We start from the raw sequence: 22946 nt of genomic DNA on the forward strand, positions 1-22946 counted from the left end.
GACGAGCATTAGTATTTCACAAATTTGCCTTACTTGGTGGAACAGCCCATCAAGGTTATACAAAAAGGTTGTTCTGGACATTTTTAAGTAATCAAAAAAAATCTGTACTTTAACAATGTTCACCACATCCTGAACAACAATTACATTTTAAAAAGTATATATTTTTCATTAATTTTCTCCCTTTCCTAAAAGTGCTGTTCGAGACTACAATCCTGTGATTCAACTGCTCATCACTGCCTCTTCCAAATACACAAACTTCATATGTTAGTTTAGACAACGAAAGGCACCAACTTTACAAAACATTATACTGGATCCCAGTTTTTTCTTTTCTTCCTTGATGCCCACATGTTCCACCCTGGAATCACAAACTGTCAGCAGCCCTCCCATTTCATGCTCCAGCTTACATATGTTACTACACCTATCTCCGCTTCATTTAAGTAACAAAAGCTTAGTTGGACTTTATTTTCTAACGGTGAGAAAATTCATAAAGCCAAAGTACAAAGGGATCTGGGAGTGCAAGTACAGGATTCTGTAAAGGTTGACTTGCAGGGTTGAGTCTGTGGTTAAGAAAGCAAATGTAACATTGTCATTTATCTCAAGAGGGTTGGAAGGTAAAAGAAGTGATGTGCTTCTGAGACTTTATAAAACTCTAATTAGGCCCCACTTAAATACTGTGTCCAGTTTTGAGCCCCACATCTCAGGATGGATATATTGGCAACGAGCATGTCCACTGGAGATTCACACGCATGATCCCTGGAATGGTAGTCCTAACATACAATGAATGGCTGAGGATCCTGGGATTGTATTCATCAGAGTTTAGAAGGTTGAGGGGAGATCTAACAGAAACTTACAAGATAATGCATGGCTTAGAAAGGGATGGGAATTTGTTTCCATTAGGCGGGGAGACTAGGACCCGTGGGCACAGCCTTAGAAGTAGAGGGGGTCAATTTAGAACGGAAATGAGGAGACATTCCTTCAGCCAGAGTGTGGTGGACCTGTGAAATTTATTAGGTAGGTAAAAACAATTACTGCAGATGCTGGAAACCAGATTCTGGATTAGTGGTGCTGGAAGAGCACAGCAGTTCAGGCAGCATCCAAGGAGCAGCAAAACCGACGTTTTGGGCAAAACCCCTTCGTCAGGAATAAAGGCAGAGAGCCTGAAGCGTGGAGAGATAAGCTAGAGGAGGGTGGGGGTGGGGAGAAAGTAACAGAGTACAATAGGTGAGTGGGGGAGGGGATGAAGGTGATAGGTCAGGGAGGAGAGGGTGGAGTGGATAGGTGGAAAAGGAGATAGGCAGGTAGGATAAGTCCGGACAAGTCATGGGGATAGTGTTGAGCTGGAAGTTTGGAACTTGGGTGAGGTGGGGGAAGGGGAAATGAGGAAACTGTTGAAGACCACATTGATGCCCTGGGGTTGAAGTGTTCAGAGGTGGAAGATGAGGCGTTCTGCCTCCAGGCGTCTGGTGGTGAGGGAGCGGCGGTGAAGGAGGCCCACGACCTCCCTGTCCTCGGCAGAGTGGGAGGGGGAGTTGAAATGTTGGGTCACGGGGCGGTGTGGTTGATTGGTGCAGGTGTCCCGGAGATGTTCCCTAGCTCTTCTAGGAGGCTCCCAGTCTCCCCAATGTAGAGGAGACCGCATCGGGAGCAACGGATACAATAAATGATATTAGTGGATGTGCAGGTAAAACTTTGATGGATGTGGAAGGCTCCTTCAGGAATTTATTACCATGGAGTGCAGTGGAGGCTGGGATGTTGGGTGTCTTTAAGGCAGAGATTGATAAATTGTTCATCTTGCAAGGAATTCAGGGCTACGGGGAGAGTGCAGGTAAGGTGGAGTTGAAATGACATGAATGGACCCAATGGACCGAATGGCCTTACTTCCACTTCTATGTCTTATGGCCTTAAGTACTGTCTGTTTTTAAATTGTACAGGTGGAATTTTCTCTCAACACATGCTGAAAGATGTCAAGTGTTTGAATCTGGAAGACAAACCGATTGTTTCAATTTACTGAAAATGCGCCAGGGAAGGAGATTTCAGAATTCAAAAAGTGTATCTACCTGCTAACAATCGTTTATTTAATAAGAATTGGAATCTTCACATTTCTGGCAGTGATTTATACACACTTGCAGTTAATGTTTTACTTCAACTTTCTATATACTCACATCTAATAAACATCTTCCTGCCGAAATTGGTGTTTTGCTCCAGCATGTTTTATTTTGAACAAAAGTTGTCAAGTGGAGAAATAAGATATTTCGTCTGCTATGGTTATCTAGCAAAATTTCAAAATTTTTAGTCATATTCTCAGCTTTAGGGTATCACTGTACAGGATCCTTATTTAGTTAATATGGACATTCAATTTCAAATAATTTTGCACATATGAAAATGATTATGGAAGAAAGGAGATGAAGGAATAGAAAAATCGGAAGGGGAGAGAAAGCTACGCAGGGCAAGAGAAAGAATGGGAGGGAGGGCGGCTTTTAATTTTTTTATCTGAAGAATTAATCCAGATGGATAGAACTTGCAAACAAATTAAAATCACCATACACTGTAAAACCTGTCTGTAAATGGACAAAAAAGCTGATACAGAATTTTGCATTCCAAGTCAATTGCTTGTTGGATGATTGCAACATCTTTAGCCTGTGTAGATCTGTAATGACACTAAAAATTATTCTACTGTAATATTAACATTTGAACGCAAGGAAAAGATTTCCAATACACTGTACTGCAGAGTATCAAGACAATCTTTAATTTAGATTCAGGGGCAATTGGGAAATTCTGCTCAATTCAAGACCATGTGAAGGCCTTATAGCTAATTAAACAACATAAATAAGTAACAGAATGAACTATGCAACATATCTCACGAGGCCTCTCATTCCACAAGTCATGAGGTCACTTCCCAAGGAAGGTGTAACATGACATCAGTTTACTCAAATGGAGACACAGTCAGTTCCATGTCAATACACTTATAATCCCAGCACTCTCAACTGTTGACAGTTAGAAGATTAGTAGATTCCCAAACTTTGATCTCGTATTAGCAGGAAATTAGTGATAAGTCATTCTTGGTTTGGAATTAATTTTGTCATTGCAATTGCAAAGTATTGGCAATGCCAGAGCAAGTTCTTATCTTTGCTTAGATTCAGAAACACAAACATACACTTTTGTGTGCTTTTGAACCAGTCCTACAAAAATATCATATCCCATTCATGCCCATACATAGTTTGCCCAGACTTTAATTAAATGACTTTTGTCATCACAAATCAAATTTTTACTTAAGTATTCATACATTAATGTTTCGTATAAAGCAAAAGACCACAAACTATTAGTTGATTTGACTTAGAAGCATAGAATAAACAGCATTGAAAATAAAGTGTTAGGTAGCAATTACAAAGATAGCACAATTTTATGTCAATTTGTGATGATTGTGAAGAGGAATTGATATGTTGAAAAAGCTGATTCCCTTCAAACCAGTAATTACTACCATACTTAGCTTTTGGACTAAGTGCAGTTTGTTCTGCTATATTTCAATCTGCAACTTAGTTGTAAATTGTCTGGAGTGCAAGTATCACTTCACAAAATGCTAAGAAATATTACTCTCAAGTTAAAAGCAATTGCACACAACCACACAAATGACTTAATTTTGATAAAATTTCAACCTTCAATATACTGATGCAACACTAATTATTTTTTCATAAATCATGTATTAAAACTCACAATAAAGGAGCTATTATGATGGCATTTGTAAGATGTAACCTTCCTTTGGAGTAAGTGGTGGATGAAACATAGTAGCTTATTTATAAGTGACATCGAACAATCTTTAGGATTTATTTTCATTTCAGTTTCTCCATAACTACCTGGTCTGAATACTCCAACTGCAGACACAAATTGGTGCAGTATATCTTTTTCAAAATGATGAATTCCACAATGAAGTTTAGAACATTCTAGAACAATATATTTCCATCATTCATGGGAGTGGATCAGAAAATACAACCAGATTAGATTTCCTAGATGGTGTGTTCTTGCAAAGGTTACCTTTACGGTTAAACATACATCATTACAAAGAATATTTCCGTGGCATGAAATTTCCCGCTTATATATATTTGCTGGATAAGAAGATGATCAACCTTTTTAAAAACCAGATAATATTTCTCCAAAGACTTAATAAAATCTTTGAATAAATTATAAACAGAAAGAAAAATGCTTGAATACATTACAATTGGAGCATCTTGATCTGTGTTTCTGAGTATGAGGTGCTTGAGATTGACGCTACGGTTGCATCTGTAGTTCCAAGTGTTTGACCTGAAAAGGCTAAGTGGCTTCACTGCTGCTGCAGCAGGCATATTCACATATTACATTTGAAGGGCTTTTTGCCTGTGAGAATTAATATGTATTGCTTGTGGCTTTCCAGGTGGCAGCTGAACAGCTTTGCAGCTCAGTTAGAGGCAGTGTTCTCTTTCAATAAACTCTGTAGGCTGCATTTTGTTTCAGATGTGTTATACATGCACTGGTCCACCTCATCCTCAGTCTTTTCTAACCTGGAGAAACTTCACCAAAGTCAAAACTCAAAAACTGCATTTAATGCTATGTGCAGATTACTTGTCTTTCTCGAAATACAGTGCACTTCACTAAATTGCATATTTGTTTAAATTTTGGAACATGTCCTGGAGAAGAGGAAAATCCCATCTTAAAATATTTGAAAGAACTTTCATAGCTTGTGGTGTTCCATTTAATTTAGCAGCAAAGCTTCCTATATGCTGAGTGTTCATGAGCTACTTTCTCTCTTCATCTGGGTAGAGAAAGTTTGGAACCTCTGCCCTCTACAGTACTTTCTCAGATAAATAAGCTCAGGTTTTTTTATGAGCTGATAAAACAAGAGACGAAGAGAAAACCAATAACCATTGCTAAAGATAATTCTCATCAGTTTCTCGATTAACACGATAGCTGTACTGAAGGTTTATCCATATTATCACTTCAATTTTTTTTATTCCACACTTGGTAAGAAATTTAAACAATTATTTGAAAATATTACTTCCTTCTTTGTCTCAGAGCATTGACTTGAATGCTGGGCAGATTCTATTGATCCAAAGAAAGAAAAAAAGACAGGAGATAGAAACCAACAAATGATAGGTCAGTTAGACTGAAAACTATCATTAGGAAAATATTTTAATTTCAGACTCCAGTTCATCAACTCAGAGTCAGAATTCCTCCCACAACCAACACTTGCTACAGATGTGGTCATGATGCACCATGATGGGGTCCACCAACTCCCACACCATGCAGTTATAGCCTGGCTCAGCATCTCTATTTTAATTATGTAGTTCTTAATTTCTGATTTTTAGCCAGCAAATATTTCCATTCTTTACCTTCAATTTTAAGGTAACCTACAATAGCCATTGCACAAGAGGTCTTGTCATTAAGGATTTTAGTTAGCCAGTCCTCTACACTAAGGCGATAGAAAACAGTCAGAAAATATAGGCCATCTTCAGGTTGGTAAACTGTAACTAATGAAATACCACAGGGGCCTTGACTATTTCCAAGCTGAATGGCTTGGTGAAACGACCAACTGTATTGTTACCCAATTTGCTGATAATCTAAAGGTAGGTAAGAAACCAAGGGTGACATAGAAACAGAATCTATAAAGACAAATTAAATGATTGCAGAAAAATTTTGCAGATTGAATACATTGTGCAAAACTTTGGCAGGAAGAATAGAAAACAGAACATTTAAATGGACACTGCAGAATGCTGCAGAGGGGCCTGGGTGTCCTTGTTCGTGAATCACAAAATGTTAGTGTACGGGTACAGCAAGTAATTAGGAAGGTAAATAGAATATTGCAAGAGGAATGGGGTAGAAGAGTAGGGAAATCTTGCAGCAACTGATCAGGGCAATGATCAGACTCCAACTAAGAGTACTGTAGCAATTTGATTTCTTTAAGGATGCGTGTACTTACATTGGAAGCAGTTCACGGGACTAATTCCTGGAATGAGGAGCTGTCTTATGAGCAAAGGTTGGGCCGATACTCACTGGAGTTAAGAAGAAGGAGAAGTGATCTCATCGAAACAAGATTCTGCGAGGCCTTGACAGGGTAGACCCTAGATGAGAGTTTAATTTTGTGGGCGAATCAGGAAATGAGGCACAATTTACCAAAGCAGTCAACTGGCCACTAGGCTTCTCAAGTGTGACATCTGTTACTACAGCTCCAACTAGATTATATTCAAGTAGATAAGTTAGCAGATGGGTACAAAAAGAATCATGCAGAGAAATGTTTATCTCAAGGTGGCTGGAATACAAAGCAGAGAAAGCCATCACGCTTTGGCCAGATCCCAGTTAGACTGTTTTGGTCATCTTTGAGCACATTTCAGGAATGGCCTTCCAGATGGAGAGAATGAAACACTTGTTTCTGAAGCTTATATAACAGAATGCATAAACTTGCTTTGTACTTCCTTAAGTAGAGAAGACTGAGGGGTAATATACAGTACATAAAATAATAAACTGATTTGATAGAGTTGATTTAGAGAAAGGAATCAAAAACATGTTGACTGTCTTAAAATTGGAGTTAAGGATGCAAAATCAAGAAACACTTGCGCATGCTAGTCAATATCTGGAACCCTTCCACCCACTCAAAAAGATCTGATGCTAGGAAAGCTGCAGCCTTTCAAGGCTGAAATTGATACTTTGTTAACTGAAGTTATCAAGGAATATGGAGATAAAAAGGTACAGATCAGCTATGGTCTAATTCCACGGCACAGCAGGCTTCATAGAACATAACAGCGCAGTACAGGCCCTTCGGCCCTCGATGTTGCGCCGCCCTGTCATACTAATCTGAAGCCCATCCCATCTACACTATTCCATGTACATCCTTATGCCTGTCCAATGATGACTTAAATGCACTTAAACTTGACGAATCTACTGGGTGTTGTCTCTGTTCATTTATTGTATTTAACTGTACAAAATTCATTCCAACTGAACATGTACAAATTTCATTACGACATTCTTATATGACTGAAATTTTCTTCATAAATTAACTACATAACATTATTTAACCAAAAAGCTAAAATCAGGTCATGATTGCCATGAATAATGTTCCATAATGTAATCTAAGCTGCCCACTTCTTTGATCATAGTCCAATCCACCTCAACACATCTGTGCTGAAACCTCCCATCAATGCTTCAGATCCAACCAATAGACTCTCCTACCAAACATTTCATCTCAGTCATTCATGAAGTTCAGTTCATCTAAATATCTTGCCGATACAGAAACACTCAATGCATCATAGGTAATTTAGCTTCTCAAATGATTTCCAATCCTCAAGATATTCAAGTTTGTCCCAACATTTAGTTAGCTCAGCTTCCTTACCCATAGACCACAATCAGGGAAGATAGACAACTGCACACCTCCTCCACAATAACCTTCAAAACTGAAACCCTCCAAGAATGCATGCTAGCCCCCTACTCTACTCCCTGTGCACCTATGACTCTGTCGCTAAATTCTGAATGAATGCCATTTACAACTTTACTGATGACACAGGATGGATATCAAACAATGATCAGAGTACAGAAAGGAGATACAGGGCTTGGTGTCATGGTGCAATGATAACAATCTCCCTCAATACCAGCAAAACAAAAGAACTGATCATTGACTTCAGGAAGGAAGGAGGAGAATATGCCTCCCCATCTATATCAATGAAACGGAGGTTGAGAGCGTCAAGTTCCTAGGAATGACAATAACCGATCTGTCCTGGACTTCCTAATAGATGCAATGATCAAGAAAGCGCAACGACAGTTTTTCTTCCTTAGGTGGCTTAGGAAATTAGGCATGTCCATAAAGGACCCTCACCAATGTTGACAGATGCACCACAAAAAGCATACTATCCAGATGCACAAGGACCTGGAGCGGCAACTGCTCTGCCCAGGACTGTAAGAAAACTACAGAAGGTTTCAAGAACAGCCCAGACCATCACAGAAGCCAATCTTCCATCCGTAGACGATATTTACACTTCTCGCCCCTGTGGAAAGGCTGCCAACATCAAAGAGTCCTCCCACCTTGGTAATACTCTCTTCCAATCTCTAATGTCAGGCAGAAGATACAGAAGCTTGAACACATGCAACAACAGCTTCTTGTCTGCTATAGTGATGCTGATGGATGGACACTCTAGCTTCAAATAATGTTGATCTTGCTTCACGCGACTCTTGTACAATGTAAGCTGTATGCCTCATTATGTCTAAGCACCCTATGATCTGTATGGCTTTGTTTGCCATGATCTACCTGTACTGCTTGCAAACAAAGCTTTTCACTGTACTTAGGTACACATGACAAGAATAAATCAAGTGTACAAATGGTAAATATTCAGTTCACAGTTATTTGGAAGCCAAGTTCAAAGGGAATAAATGAGTCATGCATAAACAGAAAATGCTAGGCATACTCAACAGATCAAGCAGAACATTTGGACAGAGAAAGCCATTTTGATATGGGGGGGGAGGGTGATGCTTAAAACATGTCAGCACAGAGCCCAGAAAGTACAGTCTGAGAAGACAAGTTAACAATGCCTGAAATAGTTTAGAATATAGATTATATGTCTGAACAGATGACAGTGCAAGACAATGGAGTTGGTACAGGCATAAATAAAACAAAAAAATGTATTTCAGATTTCCAGTCCTTTGCTATATTCATCAGGATTCTTTTCTTCTGAAGACGAGCATCTTCAGATTTGTTGCCAGCTTCTCTCGTTTGAAGTGATTGCTTGTATCTTGTCCAGTATTTTTTAACCTTCTTGTTTACAACCAGTTTCACTTGCTTACTTATTGTATCTGGACTACAATATCTGACAGGTGATGTCTGTTATTCTTCATTAGCTTGTTTTTAAACCATCCTTAAGGTCCCTTAGCTTATTAGCACTCTACTGTTTTCAGAGTTAATTAGACATTTTATAACTACAGATGCCATTATGCCTGTACGCTTTGCCACTTCTCTATAGTCTAATATTTTTCATAATTTTGCTGTATCAGCACAACATTTAGCATGCAGATCTTATACACTTCAACATGTGAAAAAGCATTTGTTCTTTACAGGTCACAATTTTGAATATTTTGTCTGTCAACAATTAAAAATTACAGCCTCACTTTGAAAGTGCATGTATTAATTGGCAACAAACACAGAAGGTCTCGCAGCATCTGTGAAGAGGGAGAACTGGAATTTCTGAGTAAGTTAAGCTGGACTCAAAACACTGTTTCTCTCTCCGCAGATACTGCCAGATCTGCTGAAATTCTTGAAGATTCTTGGCAATCGTTTCAGATTTCCAGCGGCCGCAGTACTTCGCTTTTACATTATTTGGCATACTTACTTGACCTTTTTCTCAAGACTTCACTTGGAAAAAAAAATTCAGAATTTCTTTTGCACAGAATGTGAATCATACATATGCACATAAATATTTGCAGGCAACAGCATTTCACCCCATTTTCACGAGACCTCTTATTTTCAACCCATCATTGATTGACCTGCCTTCAGCTTTTTAGGCTCACTGCCACGTTTGTGTTCCTTGCTGACTCTCTTTCTTGCCCGTACCCCCCTCTCCTCCAAATCCTTCATCACTTCTTTAAATGATCTTCGAAAATCCCATCTTTTAATCGAGCTTTGGTTCACCCCTAATACTGTCTCCTTGGAGTGTGCGTCTGTTTACACTTCAATGAAGACTGTGAGGATGTTATTCTACAGATTAATGCAGGCGGTCACTAAACATATCCTATCATGCTTCAACCACATTTACAGGCAAGCAAATAGTTTTTGAAATATTAATCAATTAGACGAACTCCAACACATCGCTAACCAACGAGGCTTGGACTACTGACCTTCTGGACTCATGAACAAGTTGAAGTTAACAACCTACTTTTATACAGAGAGTACTTAAGTTCCCCAAATAACTCAACATGCAAAGTGCACAAAGAAATCCAAGTTAGCATCTCAATCATCTCTCTTCAAAATTGCAATGATAGGCTGACAGAACAGAACCTGAAGCTTGGAGTTATTCTCTCCTGAATTCGAAAGATGATATGGGCATGACTATCTTTCCACTTCGAAAGATGAATGATCCAGATCTTGAAACTGCTTATCTAACAGTATTTTTAATAGTACCTTCTTCATGCTGCAACAGTTCAGGATGGTGACCTGTCAGGGCAACTAAGGATGGGTCATAGATGTCAGTATTGCTATTCATGCCCATAATCACAAAATTAATTTTAAAAGAGATGGAATTCCAATGATAGAGGCATCCTTGGACTTTTTGGATACAACGTAAGTGGCATACATTAGGAGTCTGTGACTGTCCGAGTCCATTTTCTCAATTAAGTAAATGATCAAATATGAAGGCCCACTGAATTAGTTAAAATGACCTGTTTAGATTTCTAATTAAATGCAGAATCATGTCTCAGTAATGCTAATATTTATAATACTGGTGCCTTGGCCAGATAGAAACTTCTATATTATCCAAGGGCAGAAAAATAAGCAGGATTCTCCTTCTACTTTCACACTCTCTAATTCTCTTTTTGGAGTGTGGAGGCAAACTTGCTGGGGAATCTAGCATAAAAATTAGAATTGGTGAACTCAACTGACATTGATCAGGGGAACCGTTTGAATAAGGTTAGAGTAAAACCAAACTTTTGATACAGAACTAACAATCCAGAGGTTGCAAGCACAAATCTAGTGATAACAAGTTCTGAAATCTGGGAGTTTATGGCCAATACCAGAAATAAACACCTGTGTTGGACAGGAAAACTAGTTTGACTTGACCAGCATAAAACTAATGCTGTACCCCCTCACAACTTTAGCATTGATTTTTTGTCTGATTACATTTTTGTGAAGCAATTGGGAAAAGTTCTCATGTTGAAGCCAACAAGGCAAAGTAAACACCTTGTGGTGTAACAGCTTGGTGCGTGGAAAGGATCCACCAGAATGTTTGGGCTGCAGTTTGTATTGGCAATGATGAGGAAAACTCTGGCCTCTATTGTCTTCAGCAGTTCCCCACCCTGCACTTCACTCAATTCAACAAAGTGTTTCAAAAAAAATGAAGAGTCAATCTAAAAAGTAAAAACTCACTTTTGAATAGGAAGATGAAATGCTTTTTACTTTCAGGAAATATTGGCATTTCTATTTTTCTTAAGAACCACTAACATTTGAATACCATGTCTTCCCCAAAAACGATGTTTAATTCACTCAACTTCTTGTCATCATAAAAATGGGAAATTTAGAATAGCTGGAATGCCAAGTAGCAATACAGAGGAGTTACAACACAGAAACAGGTAAAGCATTTACTCCCCACAAATAGTTCCTAAACATTTTATCATTCACTTTATCTCATCCATCTGTAAAACATAACCTTTAACTTGGATATTCGCTTCTACTTTGACTACCAGAGATTAATTCTCTCAACTCAAAATGTTGTGTGGAAAACTATTCTTCTTTATGTTCATTATTGACGGAAGTTCACCCTAAAGCCCTAAATAAATGTAAATTACTTGCTTCCATTGACTTTGCCCCATCCATTCACAATGTTAAACATTTCCATCACAATGTCCTGTAATTGATATTGTTCCAACAAAAAATGTTCTGATCTTTGTCGTGTCCTTCAGCATTAATCTTTCCTTCTAAACAGACAGCAACTCAGTAAGTCTGCATTGCAGCCTTTGTAAACATCCAGAATCCTTCCTTTAGTGAGCAGCCCAACATTAGACTCCACCTTCTTGCTGTCACATTCTGAACAATGACAAAAGACAGAATTGTATTGTTACGGCCAGAGTGCACCTGTAACTGCTAGTTTCTGTTTTACCAAAGCTGGGATAGACATAGAGTTTATTACCTGATCTCAGTGTCCCTTGTATTGGAATAATTATTCTAATTTGGCCATCTTTATTGTGTAGGTGGCCTTACATTAGCTTCCATCTGACAACACTTCAATTTTCAAATTCCTGAAGTCAAGTTCCTCCAAGGCTTTACATCTCCCCATTTCCTTCAGCTCTTTCAGCTGGAGAGATCTCTGCACATACCCACTGCTGTCCTCCTGTAGAATCCATATTTTCTTTGCCTCACAACTAGCAGCCAAGTCTTCAGCTCTCTGGGCTTGAACATTTTGCTAAGACTTTTGTCACTTGCTCTGTGTCTTCCTTTACTTTGTCACAATATATTGCTTTGAGATGTTTTGTGAACTTTAAGGCAATTGATAAATTTAAAGTATCTATCATCGTACCCTTCCAACTCCCAATCTGTTTGCTCCCTTCTAGATCCACACTTCATTCCTTGACAGTCTGCATAATACCTTGACGGATTTCCACATATTTACATTGCTATGAGTAAAGGAGATCCGAATATTTTGTGAAAAATTAGGACATACATAAAAAGGTGAGAGAGAGAAAGCAGGAAATTATAGACCAGTTAGTCTGACCTCAGTGGTGGGAAAGATGCTGGAGTCTATGATAAAGGATGAAATTACGACACATCTGGATAGTAGTAACAGGATTGGTCAGAGTCAGCATGGATTTATGAAGGGGAAATCATGCTTGACTAATCTTCGGGAATTTTTTGAGGATGTAACTCTGAAGATGGACGAGGGAGATCCAGTAGATGTAGTGTACCTGGACTTTCAGAAAGCTTTTGATAAAGTCCCACATAGGAGGTTAGTGAGCAAAATTAGGGTGCATCGTATTGGGGGCAAAGTACTAACTTGGATTGAAAGTTGGTTGGCTGACAGGAAACAAAGAGTAGTGGTAAATGGCTCCATTTCGGAATGGCAGGCAGTGACCACTGGGGTGCCGCAGGGATCAGTGCTGGGAATGCAGCTTTTTACAATATAGATTAATGATATAGAAGATGGTATTAGTAATAACATTAGCAAATTTGCTGATGATACTAATCTGGGTGGCAGGGTGAAATGTGAGGAGGATGTTAGGAGACTACAGGGTGACCTGGACAGGTTAGGTGAGTGGTCAGATGCATGGCAGATGCAGTTTAATGTGGATAAATGGATGGTTAGAAGAACAGGAAGGAAGATTACTACCTAAATGGAATCAATTTAGGTAAAGGGCAGTACAAAGAGATCTGGGTGTTCTTGTACACCAATGAAGGTAAGCATGCAGGTACAGCAGGTACTGAAGAAGGCTAATAGCATGCTGGCCTTCATAACAAGAGGGATTGAGTATAGAAGCAGAGAGGTTCTTCTGCAGCTGTACAGGGCCCTGGTGAGACCACACCTGGAGTACTGTGTGCAGTTCTTGTCTCCAAATTTGAGGAAAGACATTCTGGTTATTGAGGGAGCGCAGCATAGGTTCACGAGGTCAATTCCTGGAATGGCAGGACTACATTACGCTGAAAGTCTGGAGCGACTGGGCTTGTATACCTTTGAGTTTAGAAGACTGAGAGGGGATCTGATTAAGACATATAAGATTATTAAAGGATTGGACACCCTGGCGGCAGGAAACATGTTTCCGCTGATGAATGAGTGCCGAACCAGAGGACACAGCTTAAAAATACGGGGTAGACCATTTAGGACAGAGATTAGGGGAGACTTCTTCACCCAGACAGTGGTGGCTGTGTGGAATGCTCTGCCCCAGAGGTCAGTGGAGGCCCAGTCTCTGGATTCATTTAAGAAAAAAAAGAAGAGTTGGATAGAGCTCTCAAGGATGGTGGAATCAAGAGTTATGGAGATACGGCAGGATTAGGATACTGATTAAGAATGATCAGCCATGATCATATTGAATGGGGGTGCAGGCTCGAAGAGCAGAATGGCCTACTCCTGCACCTATTGTCTATTGTCATTAGCATATCATCCTCTTTCTCTTCCTTTGTCAAACATCTCAGCCAAGTGTGAAGCTGAAAACTCACCAAAAGTCATCTTTACCACTCAAAGGACTTCCAGACAGGATTTGTTGGCCTCTGTTCCACCGTGGTCAACAAAGGGATTGCAATCAATTACAAATGGTAGGGGGAGGTGATGGTCTAGTGGTATTATCTCTGGACTGTTAATCCAAAGACCAAGGTAATGTTCTGGGGATCAGATTCAACAGATGGTGGAATTTAACTTCAGCAAGAATCTGGAATTAACAGTCTAACGATGACCATGAATCCATGATCAATTGTTGGTAAAAATTCCATATAGTTCACTAATGCCCTTTATGAAGGGAAACCTCCATCCTTACCCGGTCTGGCCAAATGTGACTCCAGAACCACAGAAAAGTGGCTGACTCTTAACTGTCCTTTGGACAATTAGGGATGGGCACTAAAGGCTGACCGAGCCGGTGACACCCTCATTCCCTGAATTCATATTAAAAAAAAGTTCTAGGAAGATGTGGCAGTGCCAACAGCTTATGTATGCAGAATAACTCCAGAATCAGAACATAATTTGGCACAAGCTGCGAATCCTTAGTTTTCATGATTTTAACTATTACTCAGTCAAAATACTTTAAAGTCGAAAACTCCAATTTTTATACTTCTGTGTCTCTTCTAAAGAAGGGTAGATATTTATGTTTGCATAATTCAAACTGGTGGGAATAATCTTTACATCTTTGTATGACTAAAGATCATTTTGGTAATAAATCAGTTATTTACTGCTGACTAAAAAAAACTTGACTGACTGGTTACTAATACGAACCCTGACAGAGTTTAAGACCTACGTAATTGCCAATCATAGAATCCCTACAACGTAGATAGGTGTCAGTCATCCCATGGAATCTGGACCAACCCTCCAAACAGCATCCCATCCTATCCCTGTTACCCTGCATTTACCATGGCTAATCCACCTCGCCTGCACATCTTTCAACTTTGGGAGGAAACTAGAGCACGTGGCAGAAACCCACACAGACATGGGGAGAATGTGCAAGATCCACACGGTCATTTGAGGCTGGAATTGAACCAGGTTCCTAGCCGGAGGCAGCAGTTGAACTACCAAGCACTGAGCTACCAAGCCACCCATATCGACCACCTGCTCAAACTTTGTACTTATGACCAGCAAGGAGGAGTGGGACGAGAATAGGAAACAGTGCACCCTTTCCAACCTCGGCTGTAACAACATTCAGTGAATATTCCCACGTACCATGTTTAATATTTTTGCCGACATACAACTCTGCAGCTTGAATAGCACAGCATACTCTTTTGAAATATGCAGAAACACTTCTAGCTCTAAGTTTTATCCACATTAAAGAAAAGACTCGAATATTTTTTCTACCACAGATGTTAAAAGCTAAATAGTCTGCAATTGGCTAATTTGCTGTCTCTCTTTTTCCTAATACAGGCACTGCATTGTCCACTCTCCAGCTAGCCAGCACACATCTACATTCAAATGAGCTCCAGACCAGGATCAGCTGGAATCTCTAGGCGACTGTTTAAATTGAACGAAAGCTGTGCGCTTTAAGCCTATATCGACCTTCTTAAAGAAAAGCCAAAGGATTTGATAGACTTTCCTTATATGCCCAATCTCAACATCGTCAGGTCAACTGTGCAAATCAAAGATATCTCATTTTGGGTGGGCAATACCAGGGATATTCAATAACCAAACATTTTTTCCATCAGCATGCAGATTTTATTTGAAGATCATTTGAAAATAAGTTTCAGTTGTCTTCAAAGCTCCACCTACACACAAAAACACAGCCTTTTTCATTCAGAACGATGGGCTAGTTGGATTTCACCACTAACAGAGAAGCTATACAACTGATCAACAGAAGCAATGCTTACAAAGACTTGAGTGTAGCTGCCAACTCTTCCCTGCCCTAGAGATATGGGTCCCACCCTACTTGCATTAACTTTCTAGGAACATAATACAAAATACAATGATGAAATTAAACTAAAGGAGTTTTTTTTTGCATGGCATTGTAATTTAGCTGAGTACTTTGTAGCTTTCTTGCAATGGGGGAAGGGGAAAAAAAACAGTTTTAGTTTTTGAAACTCAACGTACTTTTATATTAGTTTCAACATTACCATCATTACTATACTCTGGTCCCCAAAAGTTTTTCATTTTGTTTTTTTGCAGGATCAAATGGAATACAGGTTTAACTAATCCACAGAGAAAATTTTTTTTAAAAGTAAGTGGCAAAGTGCAAAAGACAAATTGCCCTAGACATCATTAATCTAGACATCTGGTACACAGAAGATAAATATTTCCATCCTGTTATTTTGGCTCATAAACATTAAGTCTTGGGGAAGTGTAATTCTCACAATCATGGTGTGGGAGCACAAAAAAAAAGTTCTTCAAACCTTTTGAATCTTTTTCAAAGCCCATGATCTTCTTAGAAGATTCAAACTCCAGGTCTTGCCCTAGCATCATGTCACTCTGCAGGACCAGTTCTTCAGGCCCATTTTGTTCACAGCCATCCTCTGACTCAACTGCAGAATTAAAATAGTTCACTGTTCAGTCAACATCACTGTACAAATATTCAATTATTTTATTACTTTCAAGCATGGTGGTCATCCATTTTGAAATATAGACTGGTTTGATGCAAAACCTGACTTGTTATTTAGCAGCTCCAATATGAACATTGCCAAGGCCTTGCTACTGGTGGACAGGGATTGGTTCAGCATCCAAAAAGTTCTGAATAGAACTGAAGTCATATAAATGGACAAACATTCCACTTCTGACCTTTTAATAAACTGAATTTGGTTCTGCCAAGGAAATTTCTCTGAAGAACTTCAGTCAAGTCCTGAGCTTATTGACCAGCCTATAACAATCACTTTCCTTTGTCTGAAATCTGTTTCCACCCACTGGGAGAGTTCATCCTGATTTCTTTGGAATTCAATTTTCCTAGGGCTCCTAAATGACACACAAGAGTCAAATGCAACCTTGATGTTAGCCTTACCTCCAGAATTCAGCTTTTTTGTCCTATTTTACCGAGGCTGGAACGGGGTTCTGGTGCAGAGAGACTCTATTGGATTCCAAACTGAGCACTGGTGAGCAGAATAGTGACAATGAGAAGTGAGAGAGAAGAATGATAAGGCAGGAATTGGCTTAATTGGATTTGTCTTTTTTGTTACTGATAGGATGGACCTGGGCCATTGGGTAGCTGTACAGGAACAACTTGACTACAGGCGAAACTCATTCTGGAGCACAAGTCTCCAGAACTACAATGAGATGTTGCTTGCGCCCATAACTTCAGATATATTTAGTGCCTTCAGCGATTTCTTAATACCATGTGAAGTGAATCAAATTGCTGGATATCTGCAATGCAGGAAACCTTGGAGGAGTTGGGAAGGGGTCCAATAGAATTATCCACTCAACACCTCTTGCTAAAGGCAAATGCTTCAGCCTTAACTTTTGCATTGCTATGTTTAACTCCAACTGAATAAAGCCCAATAACATCAGATAGGATGCAAAGGTGATCCAGCAAGGCAAATATCATGTTGGCTTTTACTGCAAGGGGCATGGAGTACAGGAATTTTAAAAAAGTCATGCTGTTATGTTTTTGGGTTTTGAGGAGACCACACTTGGTGTACTGCGAAGAGTTTATGTCTCTGTACATAAGGAAGATTCGCACTAGTTTTCTGGGATAAAGGTGTTGTCCTCAGACTTCTTTTGAAATGATTTGTTAAGAGGATGTGGGAATCACTGGCTAGGCTGGCACGTGTGGCCCATGCTTAATTGCCCTTGGTAATGTACTTGCTTGACAAAAGCATTAGTAGACCAAGCCTATATTCACTAAAGTTTACAAGAATAACCAGTCATTTCACTGGATCAGAAGAATCTGAGATATTGAACTGGATAGATATTAAAAACTAAAAATAGGCAGCATAGTCTCAGGATAAGAGTTGGCCATTTGGGAGGAGGAGAATTTATTTTACTCAGTTGTGAATTTTTGGAATTTTCTACCTAGGGGCTGTCAAGACTCAGTCACTGAGAACATACATGAACTTTTGAAGCCTCTGTAAAGGAACTAAGGGATATGGGCATGAGATTGAAAGGTGGTGTTGACATCCAGAATTATTCATGAACTTAGCGAAAGACATAGGCTCAAGTGGTCATGCCACCTGGCCCCAATCTTTTAATGCTCTTTATTATTAGCATATGCAAAAACCATCTTCATGCTTCAGGTATCATCAGTGGCATCTAAATTGTGCACAGGAGATATCCAAGGACTACAGTGGATCTTTTCTTGATTATATGTTTTTGGAGATAAGTCTCTTGATGAAACTTAAAATATAAGCTATAGCTATTAATTTAACCTTGGGCAGTGTTTGTAGAGGAATAAGACGGTGTTATTTTCTGGGTCTGTAGATTATGAAGGAGCAAAAATGGCCTTTGCAGTGATATGCACTTCTTGTCAGATGTGGGAGTTTAAAGAGAGTTTAAGGGTTACTGCGGACGATATCTGCCATAAATACTGTTGGATGCGAATCTGATCAGATCGAGTGGATCGGTTGGAGAGACAGATAGAAGCGATGAGGATTTTGCAACAGCAACAGTATGTGATGGATGGCAGTTTTCGGAAGAGGGGAAAGTCTTAGATACAGTCACATAGATGGGTTAACTCCAGGAAGGGTGAGAGGTCGGCACTTCGGGAGGAGTCTTTTGGGGATATACCCATTTCAAACAGGTATGCTGTTTTGGAAAATGTAGAGGGTGATGGATTCTCGGGGGAACATAGCACGAACAGCCAAGTTTCTGGTATTGAGACTGGCTCTAATGCAACAAGGGGTACGTCGGCTTCCAAGAGATCAATTGTGTGAGGGGATTCTGTAGTTAGAGGTACAGACAGACGCTTCTGTGGCCAGCAGAGAAAAAGCAGAATAGTGTGTTGTTTCCCTGGTGCCAGGATCAAGGATGTCTCAGAGAGGGTGCAGAATGTTCTCACGGGGGAGAGGGGCCAGCAAGAGGTCATTGTCCACATTGGAACCAATGATACAGGAAGGGAAAAGGTTGAGATTCTGAAAGCAGATTACAGAGAGTTAGGCAAAAATTTAAAAAGGAGGTCCTCAAGGGTAGTAATATCTGGATTACTCTCAGTGCTACGAGCTAGTGAGGGCAGGAATAGGAGGATAGAGCAGATGAATGCATGGCTGAGGAGCTGGTGTATGGGAGAAGGATTCACATTTTAGGATCATTGGAATCTCTTTTGGGGTAGAAGTGACCTGTACAAGAAGGACGGATTGCAACCAAATTGGAAGGGGACTAATATACTGGCAGGGAAATTTGCTAGAACTGCTTGGGAGGATTTAAACTAGTAAGGTGGGAGGGGTGGGACCAAGGGAGATAGTGAGGAAAGAGATCGATCTGAGACGGGTACAGCTGAGAACAGAAGTGAGTCAAACAGTCAGGGCAGGCAGGGACAAGGTAGGACTAATAAATTAAACTACATTTATTTCAATGCAAGGAGCCTAACAGGGAAGGCAGATGAACTCAGGGCATGGTTAGGAACATGGGACTGGGATATCATAGCAATTACAGAAACACGGCTCAGGGATGGGCAGGACTGGCAGCTTAATGTTCCAAGATACAAATGCTACAGGAAGGATAGAACGGGAGGCAAAAGAGGAGGGGAAGTGGCATTTCTGATAAGGGATAGCATTACAGCTGTGCTGAGGGAGGATATTCCCGGAAATACATCCAGGGAAGTTATTTGGGTGGAACTGAGAAATAAGAAAGGAATGATCACCTTATTGGGATTGTATTATAGACCCCCCAATGGTCAGAGGGAAATTGAGAAACAAACTTGTAACGAGATCTCAGCGATCTGTAAGAATAATAGGGCGGTTATGGTAGGGGATTTTAACTTTCCAAACATCAACTGGGACAGCTATAGTGTTAAAGGTTTAGATGGAGAGGAATTTCTTAAGTGTGTACAAGACAATTTTCTGATTCAGTATGTGGATGTACCTACTAGACAAAGTGCAAAACTTGACCTACTCTTGGGAAATAAGGCAGGGCTGGTGACTGAGGTGTCAGTGGGGGAGCACTTTGGGGCCAGTGACCATAATTCTATTCGTTTTAAAATAGTGATGGAAAAGGATAGACCAGATCTAAAAGTTGAAGTTATAAATTGGAGAAAGGCCAATTTTGACGGTATTAAGCAAGAACTTTCAAATGCTGATTGGAGGCAGATGTTCGCAGGTAAAGGGACGGCTGGAAAATGGGAAGCCTTCAGAAATGAGATAACAAGAATCCAGAGAAAGTATATTCCTGTCCGGGTAAAAGGGAAGGCTGGTAATTATAGGGAATGCTGGATGGCTAAAGAAATTGAGGGTGTGGTTAAGAAAAAGAAGGAAGCATATGTCAGGTATAGACAGGATAGATCGAGTGAATCCTTAGAAGTGTATAAAGAAAGTAGGAGTATACTTAAGAGGGAAATCAGGAAGGCAAAACAGGGACATGAGATAGCATTGGCAAATAGAATCAAGGAGAATCCAAAAGCGTTTTACAAATATATTAAGGACAAAAGGGTAACGAGGGAGAGAATAGGGCCCCTCAAGGATCAGCAAGGCAGCCTTTGTGTGCAGCCACAGAAAATGGTGGAAGAAACTAAATGAATATTTTGCATCAGTGGAAAAGGATATGGAAGATATAGACTGTAGGGAAATAGATGGTGACATCTTGCAAAATGTCCAGATTACAGAGGAGGAAGTGCTGGATGCCTTGAAATGGTTAAAGGTGGATAAATCCCTACGACCTGATCAGGTGTACCCGAGAACTCTGTGGGAAGCTAGAGAAGTGATTGCTGGGCCTCTTGCTGAGATATTTGCATCATCGATAGTCACAGGTGAGGTGCCGGAAGACTGGAGGTTGGCAAACGTGGTGCCACTGTTTAAGAAGGGTGGTAAGGACAAGCCAGGGAACTATAGACCAGTGAGCCTGACCTCAGCGGTGGACAAGTTGTTGGAGGGAATCCTGAGGGACGGGATGTACATGTATTTGGAAAGGCAAGGACTGATTAGGGATAGTCAACATGGCTTTGTGCGTGGAAATTATGTCTCACAAACTTGACTGAGTTTTTTAATGAAGTAACAAAGAAGATTGATGAGGGCAGAGCAGTAGTTGTGATCTATATGGACTACAGTAAGGCGTTCGACAAGGTTCCCCATGGGAAACTGATTAGCAAGGTTAGATCTCATGGAATACAGGGAGAACTAGCCATTTGGATACAGAACTGGCTCAAAGGTAGAAGACAGAGGATGGTGGTGGAGGGTTGTTTTTCAGACTGGAGACCTGTGACCAGTGGAGTGCCACAAGGATCGGTGCGGGGCCCTCTACTTTTTGTCATTTACATAAATGATTTGGATGCAAGCGTAAGAGGTACAGTTAGTAAGTTTGCAGATGACATCAAAATTGGAGGTGTAGTGGATAGCAAAAAGGGTTACCTCAGATTACAAAAGGATCTGGACCAGATGGGCCAATGGGCTGAGAAGTGGCAGATAGAGTTTAATTCAAATAAATGCGAGGTGCTGCATTTTTGGAAAGCAAATCTTAGCAGGACTTATACACTTAATGGTAAGCTCCTAGGGAGTGTTGCTGAAAAAAGAGACCTTGGAGTGCAGGTTCACAGCTCCTTAAAAGCAGAGTCACAGCTAGATAGGATAGTGAAGGCAGCGTTTGGTATGCTTTCCTTTATTGGTCAGAGTATTGAGTACAGGAGTTGGGAGATCATGTTGTGGCTGTACAGGACATTGGTAAGGCCACTGTTGGAATATTGTGGGCAATTCTGGTCTCCTTCCTATCGGAAAGATGTTGCGAAACTTGAAAGGGTTCAGAAAAGATTTACAAGGATGTTGCCAGAGTTGGAGGATCTGAACTACAGGGAGAGGCTGAACAGGCTGGGGCTGTTTTTCCTGGAGCGTCGGAGGCAGAGGGGTGACCTTATATAGGTTTACAAAATTATGAGGGGCATGGATAGGATAAATAGACAAAGTCTTTTCCCTGGGGTCGGGGAGTCCAGAACTAGAGGGCATAGGTTTAGGGTGAGGGGGGAAAGATATAAAAGAGACCTAAGGGGCAACTTTTTCACAGTATGTGTATGGAATGAGCTGCCAGAGGAATTGGTGGAGGTTGGTACAATTGCAACATTTAAGAGGCATTTGGATGGGTACATGAATAGGAAGGGTTTGGAGGGATATGGGCCAGGTGCTGGCAGGTGGGACTAGATTGGGTTGGGATATCTGGTCGGCATAGACGGGTTGGTCTGAAGGGTCTGTTTCCATGCTGTACATCTCAATGACTCTATGACTGTATCTCTGATGCACCTTTTGACCATGCATGTGTACAAGAAAACATTATTTATGGCATCACTGAAGTGGAAGAAAGAGCAAACAGTACCACAAAACAAGTTGTTACGAGATTGATGGGAGATTGCATGGCTAGAAGCTGGAATGCAGACGTGGAAAGGAAGCAAATTGAAAGCTGCATGATTGAGTGAAAAAGAAGGAATTAAAACAGCACAAGTCTATGGAAAACTGAAAGATGGATACCTCAAAGGTTCAGGCAAACAAAAGCATGAGTATTTGGAGGTGGTAGAGGTAGCAGAGTAGATACTTGTTATCAGAAATGCAATAAGTACTTTGCTGTCTCATGTCCAGGATTAAAATAGAAGGAGAAGACAAATTACTGGAAAGGATTATGCTTATATAGTGAATTGAATCAGGCAAGTGGATGTCTGGAAGGGAAACATCAATACTATTCAAAAATTAAGATTCTGAATGTCCTGGAATGAGGGATGGTGAAATCATATTATCTTCTGAGTGGAGTCAGGCCATCTGAAGTTTTGTTATTGTGAGGGAAAAGGCACACATCAAAACCTATAGAAAATCTAGCTTTCACACCTCTACAATTAGTCCAGAGACCTGAATAATGTTCTGGGGATTAGTGGTGCTGGAAGAGCACAGCAGTTCAGGCAGCATCCGAGGAGCAGTAAAATTGATGTTTCGGGCAAAAGTCCTTCATCAGGAATACAAGCAGAGTGCCTGAAGGGTGGAGAGATAACACTGACTTTTTTTT

The 22946-nt window shown here is 40.3% G+C and overlaps 1 protein-coding gene across 2 annotated transcripts in view; it reads right to left on the bottom strand.

Annotated features, from left to right (window-relative positions):
• Positions 1–22946, bottom strand: part of LOC122539977 (uncharacterized) — a 63675-nt gene that overhangs the window by 20827 nt on the left and 19902 nt on the right. The window contains exon 2 of one of the 2 annotated variants that reach the window (XM_087981769.1): positions 16229–16357. The exons of the other annotated variant lie outside the window; for it this stretch is intronic. Coding sequence (XP_087837895.1) covers positions 16229–16357 — 129 coding nt within the window. The remainder of the gene's footprint in view (positions 1–16228; positions 16358–22946) is intronic. 2 annotated transcript variants of the gene reach the window in all.

Source organism: Chiloscyllium plagiosum, unplaced genomic scaffold (genome assembly GCF_037043375.1).
Source record: "Chiloscyllium plagiosum isolate Xiang-an unplaced genomic scaffold, Cpla_swu_hap1 HiC_scaffold_3, whole genome shotgun sequence".
Lineage (NCBI taxonomy): Eukaryota > Metazoa > Chordata > Chondrichthyes > Orectolobiformes > Hemiscylliidae > Chiloscyllium > Chiloscyllium plagiosum.